Raw genomic sequence first — 13,642 nt, 5'->3', positions numbered from 1 at the left:
AGGAGTAAATCTGACAACAGGGAATACAAAATGTCAAATTACAGCTAAGTTGGTTGGAAATTGATCTAGAACCCTCCAACATACTGAAAATTAGGAGGTGGAATTATATAGCGGCTATACTTATTCGTGGATCGATGTATTGCAATTTCAGCACCAAATGTCCTAAGAATAACAGTCATACTGTATATAACTTTAAAGCTCTTTTTTATGATACCAATCGAAAGACGGATAAGGCTAAGACCTTTAGACCGGTCTGATGGATATGTTTGAGGTATTACGTAGCTTATATCAATATTAACGCACAAATAGTAAATTTATGTATTATTTCAAATTTATATTTTTTGATTCAAAATTTTCATTAAACTAAAAAATATTAAAAATTGAAAAAGATCATTCAAAATTAATTTCTATTTTTTAAGCTTTAAAAAATTTTTATAGTTTTTATAGTTTTCTTTTCGTATACACTTTCGTATCGTCATAGCGACATTTATATTTTGAAAAATTCTTACATTGAAAACTGGTGCGTTTTTTGAAAATTGGTCACTATGACACAATAACTTGTTGTCATCTATTTTCGATTTTTTTTTCCAAGGAGGGACCATTATCCGACGGTGCCAAAATGTGGGATAAGGTATTTCAAATACATATGAAATCCTAAAAGTTAAGTCCCTTAAAAAAACTGAAAACATGCTTATCGATGATATTGGACATATCCTAGCTAATTTTCATCTGTTCCATACCTGCAATAATCTACTAGTTTTGCTTTTTTCTGATACTATTAAGAAAAAATCAGATATCATAGTAAATTTTTTTACATTCTTGCAGTTCTGCAACAGACCATTAAAGATCTCCTTCTCTAGTCGCAACAATATTTGTGATATTAGGGGTTAAAAAATAGTTGGCTTATTGGAAAATTAAAATATGCTCCAAATTTGCTGCATTTGACATTAAAACCTAGGGAGATATATTTGTCAAGCGTATTGCCTTACTTGAAAATTTTGCGGTTCAATTTTACTTCCTACACATTTGCATATTTATTTTTTTTATTTAATTAGCCCAAATCCTTTAGAACTTTGTTTATTTTAAGTTATATTCCTTGAAAATCAAGTCAAAATTTCAAAAAATTTGTTCTGTTAAACCGTGTAATACGGCGAGTAAATAGAGGAGAAGAAGATATAACCCATGAGATGGGTGTTGTATGTGCAGAATTTTAAGGTAACATTTCCATTATTCTGTGCATAATTTAACGGCAGTGTTTGCCAAGAGAGTTTGCTCTCACGGTAATAACATTTTGAGAGCAGAGAAAAACTACAGTTTAGGAATAAATGAGAGTCATGTTAAAAAACACGAGAGAAGAGAGACACTGTTAGAGCTAACATTGAGGGAGAGCAATGAAATTGTCTCCAAAATCTGCACAACAAATTCGGGCAACTGACAAAGCATCAGGAGGACACAAAAAGCCCTGACTTCGTTCAGTGAGTTGAGTCCTTTGACAAGGCAGAGTATAGGCTCCACTACTCAGTGCCTAAAGCACTTTGATACTTAACGTTTGCACACAGCATACACTTCGGGCCGCTTAAGAACACCAAAACCAAACAAAGGAAAATAAATCCCCAAAAAAGAAAATCAAACACACAAACACATACAAAGTTTAGGGTATACAAAAAGGAAAAAAAGGAAGAAAAAATACACAAAATAGAAGAAGAAAAACAAAGATAAATAACAACGGGGAGCAAAAAATGCAAAACAAATAAAACACCCAGTGCCTGGACAAAAATTGTGTTGGTGTGTATGTGCGCGAGTGTGTAAAGAAAAACCTGAATGAAAAAAATGGCCTGCGGAATGTGAAAAAAAAAATAAAATTTTAAATATATCTAATTTTTTTTAGGATATGGAAAAGTGAAAAAAATCTAGAGTAACAGAAAAAAAAAATAATTACAAAAAAGGAAGAAAATTCAAAAAAAAAAGATTTCAAAATGTTAAATTTGAATAGAGTTGCAATATCAAAAAAATCAAAAAACAATGTTTAGCTTGAAGAGCAGACGACGAAACATCATTTACAGACAACACCCATGTGTCGAGGGCTCTACAAATTCATGAAAATTGTTATAAATTCAAACAGAACAACAACAACAAAATTACAATAATAAAACAATGGTTGTGCGACGGTGAAATGTCATTGGCTGCCCACTCAATCCGGTGACAAAGTGTGAAACGAGAATTTTGTAAATGAGGATATAGACGGTCTAATTAAAAACAAAAACCCCAACAAAAACAAAAACGGTGTATAATTTTCTCAACAAGAACAACAACAACAACAAGGCTGCAGCAACAACTAATGATCCTAAGAACAACAACAACAACTAAATGTAAAACCTCCATCATTAACTTAACTAATTGGCATTAGAGTTTTTGTGCCTAACCACCCTCCTCCTGCTCCTCCAATGGCTCTCTGGTCGTTCCTCGTTCCAAAACAATAACCAGGCTAAATGGAAATCCATTAGGAATAACAACAAACATAATTCTTGTATAATTAAAACAAAAAACAAAAACAACAAAGAAAAGGGAGTTGTGAAACCCATCCTCTAGTAAGGCTTGATGACTTCAATAGAAAACAAAAACAAGAGAAAAATCAGCAACAACAACAACAACAACAGTAATACCTAAAAGCATCACGTACACAAAACTCTTTCCAACATAAAAAACAACAAACATACACACACACATCCAACCATACTCTGCACTCACACTCACACCCACTCATATGTTGATGCTAATGCTTTGCGGGCAGGACGACGGCAGCAAACAACATTAAAGACTTATTTATAAAACTCAGAAAATCATTGGACTGTGGCAGCTATAAAAATATCTCAATTAGAAAAGGAAGGCAAAAAACAACAACAACAACCAGCCATATGATAAGCAGGCGAGGGCCACAACAATTACATGTGACCAGCAGAACTGAGGTCTAGATGTATTCATGTCTCTAGACATACATCTACATATATACGGACAAAGGAGAGTGTATGCGTGTGTGTGTGTGTTTTCTAAGGATATATAATTCATTCATTTAGCCAACGACAACAAGATCCTTAACCCTTCCAACCAAACACCAGCACACAGTTCCCACACAGAGACACAAAAAAAACTCCCTCTCCCCCGGCTACCACAAAGGAAACAGATTCTAAAGTTAGTTAAAAATTCAAAAAAAAAAATATCGAGGACCACAGGAAACTGTTAATAATAAATCCAAAACAACAACAACAACCACAACAACGATGATAACGGTGATAAACAACTTAACGGAAAACAAAGCACAACAACAACAACTAGTATAGCTGCTGTTTTAGAATTTCCAGAACAGAACAAATACAGAGAAACAAACAAAAGAGAAACAGAAAAGAGGAGCCAAGCAACCATTGATAGTTGCCAAAAAAAAAAAAAAACAACAAAAAAACAAAACTTGCCCCACTCCCCGCAGACCTGGTTTTTTGGTACAACCCCCCAAAAAAACTACAAGGTGGACATATCACAACAACAACACCCAAAGGGGGCAGACAATTTCCCAAGCACCAATAGCAACAACAACAACAACAAACCGCAACAATAATTTTAATAGGAATCCTCAACGATTTTCACACGGTTCATTGACCATCCAGCTCATTATCATTGGCGTTATCATCGGTATCAGTGAATAAATTGCAATACTAGTAGCCGCAACAGCATCGGAGAAACGACAGCATTCCAACACCACCATCCAAACAACAGCCACAGCACCCTAACCTCCATCAGCACCACCACCACCATGAGTGATTCAATGATATATCAAACACTGCAAACATGTCTGCCCAAATCGCGCCTCATTACCCTGTGGCTAGCCTTTACACTGGCGATGTTGATACAGGAGCCCAGGCGACATGCGGCCACAGTAAATGCAGCGTAAGTAGCCATCACCCTTTTTTTAATTGTTTGTTTTGAATGTTTTTCCTTTATAGCTTTTGAAATACGTGGGATTATTAACTTTTAGAGAATGTATTAATAACTAGTTCTTATCACTCACAACTCATTTTAGTTTTATGAAAAAAATATTAAAATTCCATGTGGTATTGTAGTACAAGGTAGAAAACCAATAGAACCCATTAAAACTATTGTCCTTATACCCTATGAACATTCGGTATACCTTTCATAAAAATCCAAAATTTGCAGGCCAAAAAGAAACAACAAGTTTTCATAGAGCATAAAATATTTAACTGAATGTCAAATTTTTAAAAAAATAAATACAAAATTAAGTTTTACCAACACGATCGGAAAATTGATATCATCGCCCGAAAGTCAAGTTTGAGATGTTGCCATCAGAAAAAGAATCCTATATAAAATTCTTTCAATTTAAATTTTCAAAATAAAAAAATTACCTCCAGATAATGTTTTTTTTTTCTCCGAAATTAACTGAAATGTTTTTCTACTTCCTTCAAAAGAACTGTAGTTAAACCCTGAATGAAATATGGAAAAGGACCTTAAAACCATATGATTCAAACTTTTTGTAACCTCCACCATGAGAGAATGAAAAAACTTAAAAAAATTCATTCGAATGCACCCATTTCCAATTATTTATACCCTACAACACTATATGTTGGGGGTATTATAAGTTTGATTGGGCCAAAAATTTTGTAGTACCTCTAAATATTAGTACCCGGCATAGGAAATGATATATGGATCTTCCTATCTAGTCGATGTAGCTATGTATGTCCGTCCGTCTGTCTGCCCGGCTGTCCATGTTAATTTGTAATCACTCTACAGGTCGAAGTTTTAGCCCGATCCTAACGAAATTTAGCATGGAGGTGGAACTAGGGTCAGAATAGAAACCTATTGTTTTTGAAGAGAATCACATAATATTTAGGGGTTAAAATGGACCAAAAGCAAAAAAATTGCAGTTGCTCCACAGATCGCAATTATAGACTAATCGACGCGGAATTTAGCACGGGGTTAGAGTTTAGGGCTGATCAGAAGCCTACAATTTTCATCGGACAATATTTAACGGGTAAAATAGACCATAACTTTTACGTAACAAGTAAAAAAGCAGCTACGTTTAGCCGGTCCGAACTTTAAATACCCTCCACCATTTTGAAAGATCTTGAAAAATGTCAAGAAATTTCGTCGAAAACACCACTTAAATGGGAACCCTTAATTGAGGGCTATACGAAGACGTGGACCTGCATAAGTAATTTTTTGTCATAGACTGTAGTACCGATTCCGAACTTCAAATACGAAATTTCAAACAATTTCAATGAATAATGTCGCTAGTATTGTCAAATTTGAAACAATTCCGGTGAATAATGTTGTTAATTGTTGTTAATTGTTGTTAAACGGAATAGAGGGAATCGGAACCGTTTTATGTGGGCTATACAAATAGCATCATTTGAGCGTTAAACTATAACTACGAAATTGAAAACAATTCCGGTCAAAAATGTCGCTAAAATCATCAAAATATCGAATATCTTGGTGTACCGTTATATGGGGACTATACGATATCATAGACCTATGCAATTCTCTTTCAGGGGGTAATGTACTCAGAAGGAACCTCTTTCGTGGATTTTTAGACAATTCCGTTGAAGAATGTGGCTAAAATCATGAAAATGTAGAATACTAGGAGGTATCGTTATAGGGGGGATATACGAATTCTCCTTCAGGGGGTGAAGTACTCAGAAAGAAATTCTGATGTGAATTTTTAGACAATTCCATTATAAAATCTGCCTAAAATCATTAAAATACTGAACATCGGGAGGTACAGTAAAATGGGGGATACACGATATCGTGGACCTACATATAGAGGCAACTCCCTTCTAGGTCTTGCCCATAATTTGCAATTAATTGTTCTTTTTCTTGGTTTCCTATGACATATAAATTTAAATGAATGCCAACATAAGTCAATGTGTCTGTGTAGTGTCCTTGTATAGGATGTTTCCCAAATAAGCTTTTTCAAAAGGTCTCTACCATATTTTCTATTAGGTTTTGGGAAAAAGATGATATTTCAATTTCTTTAAGTATGAAAACCCTTTCGATTTTATATTTACGCTTTTTCTAAAACAGAATATGCACACGTCTATCCTTACTTCAGAAAAAATACTTCCGTCAAATTTAGATCAAATTGTGCATTTATTTCTGACTTAGAGATGGAAGCTAGTTGGACCTATAGTTCCTTTTGATAATCTGCATAGAATCACATTTTAAGTCGATTTATGTCAGTCCGTTTGTCCCTCTGTCCATATATTTTGGTAAACAAAGTACCGGCTCCCATATATATCTTCGTCCGATTGTGTTTTTGTTGTGCACCAAACGTGTAATTTTTGTCCAAATAATGGCATTTGCCAGATATTGAGCCTAGAAACAAGTTAGTCAAATGTGTGGGAATTCGCTTCAGATATTCCTCTACATATTTTGCATCGCATTTATTATTTTTGTCCTTCACAGTCGTAACATGTATTTCATAACGTCGATACGAAATATAATAAATAACAGAAATACCTTTGCCAAATTGTATACAGATCGGTTCAGATTTGGATATAGCTCTCATATATATCTCCACTCCCTTTCAAGTTTATTGCGCACCATATGGTTAATATAAGCCCGATTTAAATGGATTTTGGGACATACAAACGAATTTAGTCTGGAAGAATGTGTGTCGAATTTTGTGAAAATCGGTTAAGATATAGCTATGTTTCCATATATATTTTTCATCCGATTTTGTATTTTACTTCCTTATACCCATAGAACACTCTCCACAACAATGATATTTGGTGCCAACCATCAGATACAGCATAGAAATACCTCTGCTCATTTTTTTTGAGATCGGTTCAGATTTAGATATAGCTCCCATTTGTATCTTCATCCGATTTCACGTTTGTTGTGTCTAAAAAATGTAAAATCAGCTTAAAAAGGATGCATTGAATACCGCTTCAGACACAAATGTCTCCGTCAAATTTAATAGCCGGTCATAAATAAGTTCCATTCAGCTTTACATTTTTACCGATGTCACGACCAAAGTGGGTGTGTTTTAATTCTCATTAATTCCCTATAAAAAAGAGTTTATATGTTATATGTAGCTCTACTATATACCGGGTGAGATTAAAAAAAGTTAAAACCAAATTCAGACTGCTGTCAAATTATTCCAGTGACAGCTCATTATAATGTTTACAAACGTACAAAAGCATTTTAGTGAGAATTTTCCAGAAAAAAAGTAATTAGGGATGAAATTCAAGCGTGATAGTGTGATATCTTTATATTTGGCTGGAAAACCACAATTGGCTACGTTAGAGCACTCCAGAATTTAAATGTGAATAAATCTCCTGTTTTTGAATAATTGTGAATAATCTTTTGCTCGTTACCGTCATACTGGTATCGTAGCCCGACGTCAAGGTAGTGGACGGAAGAAAACAGCAACATCAGCAGAAATATTTCAAAAAGTAAAAAGCAAATTGATCGAAACTCGCTTCGCAGTGTCCGAAAAATGGCTCGTGATGTGAACATATCGCAATATTTCATTCGGCAAATATTGAAAAATGAGCTCGGGGTAAGACCATATAAATTCCAAAAAGTGCAAGAACTTATACCGCAACATAAAGAAAATATACTCAAAAGAGCTAAAGAGTTGCTTCGCTTGGCCGAAAGTTGAGAACTGCCGAATTTGGTTTTCTCCGATGAGAAAACATTCGTTGTCCAGCAGTTTGTAAACAAATAAAAGAGATCAGCTTAATAGGTGCACCTTTGGTTGGCCACCAGAACTCAAGCGCCAGCCATGGCGATGGTGTGGCCGATGGTCGCTCTCCGCTCATTTTTATAGACCGTGGCATCAGAATAAATACCGAATATTATCGCGAAAATATTCTGGAGGGTGTATTAAAGCCTTGGGCACGCAAACATTTTGGCCGCAGACCTAGGACATTCCAACAGGACTCAGCACCATCGCACTCAGCACGCGCTACCCAAGAATGCTTACAAAATGGGGTTCATCGCTTCATTTCCAGCACCAAAATCACCACCAAAATCTCCGGATACCAATCCGATGGTCTATTGTGTCTGGAGTATTTTGGAAAGCAAGGTTGGCTCAAAAAAATACCAAAAAGTCGATCACCTCAAGCAAGCACTTCGCCGGGAATGGGCCAAAATACCGCAAAGCCACATTCGGGCAACGTATGACGGTTTCATTAGTCGTTTGAAGGCCATAATTCGTGCCAAATGTGACCAATTAGAACAAATCTAAAGTTATTCTAAAATTTGATGCCATTTCCGACATTTTTTGCTTTCATTCACTAAAATTTAAAAAAATAAATTAATAAAAATTATGGCGTTTAACTTTGTTGCAGTTTTTTATATCACCCTGTATGCACAGTGGTGTAAGGTATCATAATGTCGGCCCAGCCCGACTTTAGCCTGTCTTTACTGGTTTTATTTATGCCGACGATGTTGGCCATATTTTCCAATCGATTAATAGATTTAACTTTGTTTCGTAGGGCGTATTATTTTAAATGAATTTCAATGAAGCTCCATGTGTTGTCCTTAAATAAGATACTCCTGAATTCATTTATTCCGATGATCTTTACAAAATTTTCCAGTCGATCTTGCTAAAAATTTCAAATTTTTGAGCATGGAAAACCTGTCTGTCTACAGCAATGAAATTGGGTAGTATGTTCGCTTACATCAGATAGAATACCTCCGTTAAATTTTCGTGGGAATCGATTTCGATTTAGATATAGCTGCTCTATGATATGGAAAGATCTGTTAATTATATCTACTTGTGTAGATTATCATATAGTTTGCCCCCGTTGGACTGTTCTCCTTCCTCATTAGTTTTTAATTGTTTACATCAAATATTTCGTTCACTGTTGCGTATACGTTACGCTGAACGTACATGTTCATATCTACTCATTAAGTATACGCAACAGTGGCAAATGAATGAAGGCAATTTTTCGTTAAAGCTGAACATTGATAAATGACTGTTAAAAATAATTAAAGTATATTAATTCATGTACACAAATTGCTTCTATTATTAAAAGTCGTTAAATGGCATTGTAAGCGTGGAAAAATCCCTGCATTAATTTTTGGTTATTTCATTTTTTTCGTTCATTTAATGTGACATTCATAACACCTTTGTGTCATGGCTAAATCAACTATTATTAACGCTGTTTTTTTTTCTTCACAAAAATTATTGTTAATCACAAGCTGTCAACTTGTTTGGGGGGAGCTGCTCTTTCCATCTTTCCAAAAAAAAAATAAATAAATAAATAAATAATAATAACGACATTACGCCAACAGCAAAAACACAATAACCGTAATCAACAAACAAGTATTCGGAATTCTCTTAATAATCTACGCAAAATTTACATGGGGCATGGGAGCCACAACCAGTAGAATAGTAACAAAAAACACAAATTACTGTCCAGGATTACGTTAAAAATATTGAAAAGTGTTAGTAGGTTACAAATGACAAATTAGCCAACAGACTAACAATGGACACAGGACATAGGAAAAAATGTAGCTACCAAAACAAAAATGTTGATTATTATTAATGGCATTCCAACATACAAACTGACAATTGTTAGATTACCAGCCAAACAACTAGACAACAAATACAAGAGAAACAAGTTAAAAAGCAGTAAGTTCCGGGCCGGGCCGAACTTTAAATACCCTCCACCATTTGGAACGAATTTGGAAATTTTCAAAAAATAAAATCCGTTAAAAATTCTTTTAAAATTTTAAAAATTCCGAATATAGCCTTTATATTGGGGTCAATACGATGTGGACCTACATAGGCATTATTTGTCATAAGCCATTACCAGATTCAAATTCGAAACTTGAAATAAACGGTGAATAATGTAGCTAAAATCATTAAAATATCGGGTATAGGGAGGTACCGCTATATCGGAGCTGTGCGAAGTCCTGGACCAGCATGGAGAATTTCATGTCACAGGGTGTAGAATCCATTTACGAAGTTTAAATATGACATCTCAAACAATTTCGGTGGGTATTGTACCTAAAATCGTCAAAATACCGAATATAAGGCGGTACTGATATATGGGGCCTATACGAAGACCTGGACCTGCATAGACAATTTTCTGTCACAGGCTGTAGATCCCATTACGAATTGTAAATACGTAATTTGTAACTACTACGGTGAATAATGTCGCTAAAATAATCAAAATAGAGAATATCGGGAGGTACCGTTATATGGGGGCTATACGAAGACGTGGACCAGCATAGACAATTTTCTGCCTTAGGCTGTAGTATTCATTACGATCTTCAAATACGACATCTCACACAATTTCGTTGGGTATTGTACCTAAACTCGTCAAAATACCGAAGATAGTGATGTACTGATATATGGGGCCTATACGAAGACGTGGGCCTGCACACACAATTTTCTGTCATAGGCTGTAGTATCCATTACGAACTTCAAATACCAAATTTGAAACAATTCCGGTGAATAATGTCGCTAAAATCATCAAAATATCGAATATCGGGGGGTACTGTTATATGGGGGCTATACGAAGACGTGGACCTGCACAGACAATTTTCTATCACAGACTGTAGTATCCCTTACGAACTTCAAATACCAAATTTGAAACAATTCCGGTGAATAATGTCGCTGAAATCATCAAAATACTGAATAACGGGAGGTACCGTTATATGGGGGCTATATGAAAACGTGGACCTACATGGCCCATTTACAAACTTAACCTGCCTACTGGCAAAAGAAATATGTGTGCAAAATGTTAGCCTTCTATCTCAATTCGTTCGAAAGATAGAGTGATTACAACAGACAGACAGACGGACAGACGGACATGGCTAAATCGTCTTAGAATTTTACGCTGATCAAGAATGTATATACATTGTTGGGTCTGACATGAGTATTTCGAGGAGTTACAAACGGAATGACAAAATGAATATACCCTCCATAGTAAGGTGGAGGGTATAAAAAGCGACAAAACGACAAATTCAAATGAATTGTTGTCGCTGCTCATTTTGTTGGCTTATCGCCGGTAATACAGTCGTGGCAACACCACCAGCAAAGAAGGCACGCACCCAATCCACACAGAAATGAAATTGTGTGCCATAATTGGCTAAAATGCCATTGAAAAATATTACCGCCACCACTACAATGATGACAACAACAACAGCAACAACGACAAATGGCAAATTGGCATATTCACAGGGACACAAAGAGGTATTCATTAGTTGCTCGTGTGTATGTGTGAATTTATTTTCCCTCTCTCCTCTTCTCTCTCCCTCTCTTGGTCTCTCTAAATACCTAACGGTATGTTAAATTTAATTGAGAGCCTTTCATTTAGAGCCTCTCGCTTCATTCATTCAATGTGAAATAAGTTATAGTGCAAGGCCATTTAGCATATGACGGAGATTAAATACAGTATTTCGTTTAAATATTGGGAAAGAGTTTAATTTCAAATAATTATGAATTAGTTTCTTTTTTCTTTTCTTAATGTTCATTAATTCAATGATTGATGTAGAATTTGTGTGTAGGAGAGAAGACTTTTTTGAGGAAATTAGATTGATGATATTTTTATTTCGGAGGATTATTTATGGAGTAATCTTTTTTTATTTAGCGCTTAACAGAAATTATTCTAATTGGCATAGGGAAAATTCCAGGGTATTATTAAAGAAATAACAAAAATATTATTAAAACGACAAAAGTTAGACTAATGTTCAAAACTCAAAATTTTCTCAACAAAAACAATTTGGGAAAATGAAACCAAATCACCAAATAAGTAAAAATTGCGTGGAACTTTTTTTTTTTTCCTTTTTTTTTTGTATTATTTGTGTACAGGGTTGTCCATATTCGACGGACCCATCTGGCAACGACATAACTTTTGACAGAGATGTCACATCGCTTAATGACATACCGCGTTTGAAGCGTCAGTCCAAGCAGATTTTTACCATGACCCAATACACGCCACGTGAGCGCTCTGAAATAGTTGAAATTTACATTCAACAGAAGAAGTCAATTGTGAAAAAAATGTGAGAAGTGCGCCTTCTAAGAACACCATTAAGCGTTTATAATTTTTCGACTGGTAAGGCTCTTTCTAATCCGAAGAGGCCATATAAAAGTCGACCAAGGCGATCGGCCGAGAATATCGCTCCCGTACGAGCCAGTGTTGAGAGGTCCCAAAGAACATCCCAAAAACGCCGTTCTCAGCAGTTGGGCATGGCTCGGTCCACTTTACAATGGATTATTCGCATTGATTTGCATTTGTTCCCGTACAAAATTCAATTGACGAAAAGAATGTTGCCTGCGGATAAGCCTCGTCGATTGGAATGGGCCCAAAGGGCCCAAAGGTCCGTCGAATATGGGCAACCCAGTATGTACAGCCAATGGATAAAATAAAAACATAATTAATTAATATATGTTTGCAAAACTGCATTGAACGTGGAACAATACTAACTTTGTACAAAGGGTTTTGGCAGCAGGACGTAATCCTATGACTTGTTAGTAATCGTAATGCTGACGAAATGCTGTCATGCCTTTCTGTGTAAGACAGAGTAGATAATTCCGACAAGCGTTCATTAAGCCTCATAAGCCCCAAAGTTGATATGAGGGTTAACAAGAGATTTTTATATACGTTTTTAAGGAAAACTCATGTGACAAAGACTGCTACTCCTCAGACAAAATGTGGCAAAAAAACATTAAAATGCCGAATATCGGAAGGTACTATTGTATGGGGGATATACCAAATCGTGGACCTATACATGCAATGTTTCGCCAAAAGAAGCTAGAACCCATTATGACCTACAAATACCAATTTTTAGACAAATCAGTGAAAAAATGTGGCATAAATCATCAAAATATCGAATATCGGGAGGTACCTTTATATGGGGGCTATACTAAAACGTATAGTATATGCAATGTTTTTGCCACATGAACGGGGACCCCTATGTGGCATAAATCATCAAAATACCGAATATCGGGAGGTACCGTTATATGGAGACTATACCGAAACATGGACCGATATCTCTCATTTTCAATACCAATCAACCAAAACTCAATACAAATTGCTCTGCTAACTTTTGGCGCTCTACGTCAAATAATGTGGGCTGTATCGTGATTTCAACAGACAGACAGACCTACGGAAATCGTTCAATCGACTTAGAATTTTATGCTGATTATGAATATATATACTTTGTGGCGTCTACGACGAATATTTAAGGATGTTACAAACGGAATGACAAAGTTAATATACCCTTCTTTCCAAGGTGGAGGGTATAAAATGCATAAGCCTTGAAGAATCCCCCTAATCTCAAGTTAATTCAGGTAAACTCGGAAGGAAAGCGAAATAAACAACGGGATTATCTTGAGAGAGTACGTGATGGAAATTACCTACATCTGCAATCTCCTGAATTTTGCTAAAAAGGTTGGCAACAAATGCAGTCCATATAATTCGGTTTTTGTTGGTCAATGAAAAGGTCCAACAGAAGGTATTTTTCAATTGAGAGACAAACTTAACTACTTAACGACTCAGCCGGTTTCCATATGTGAAAGCGATAATTTCCAATCCATTGTTTTTTTCATTTTGTCTGTGCAGGTCCACGTTTTCGTATAGCCCCCATATAACGGTACCTCCCAATATTCGGTATT

General features: G+C 35.6%; 1 protein-coding gene across 1 annotated transcript in view; it reads left to right on the top strand.

The window, feature by feature from the left end:
- Nucleotides 1–3,763: 3,763 nt before the first annotated feature.
- Nucleotides 3,764–13,642, top strand: part of MdRdl (gamma-aminobutyric acid receptor subunit beta) — a gene marked incomplete at its 5' end in the record, with an annotated part of 145,413 nt that continues 135,534 nt past the window's right edge. Inside the window, 1 exon segment of the mRNA NM_001305119.1 lies at nt 3,764–3,939. Within this exon segment, the coding sequence (NP_001292048.1) occupies nt 3,806–3,939 (134 nt within the window).

This window comes from Musca domestica, unplaced genomic scaffold (assembly GCF_030504385.1).
Source record: "Musca domestica strain aabys unplaced genomic scaffold, Musca_domestica.polishedcontigs.V.1.1 15, whole genome shotgun sequence".
NCBI lineage: Eukaryota > Metazoa > Arthropoda > Insecta > Diptera > Muscidae > Musca > Musca domestica.
Note: the sequence above shows the minus strand (reverse complement) of the source record. Positions and strands in the feature narration are given on the sequence as shown.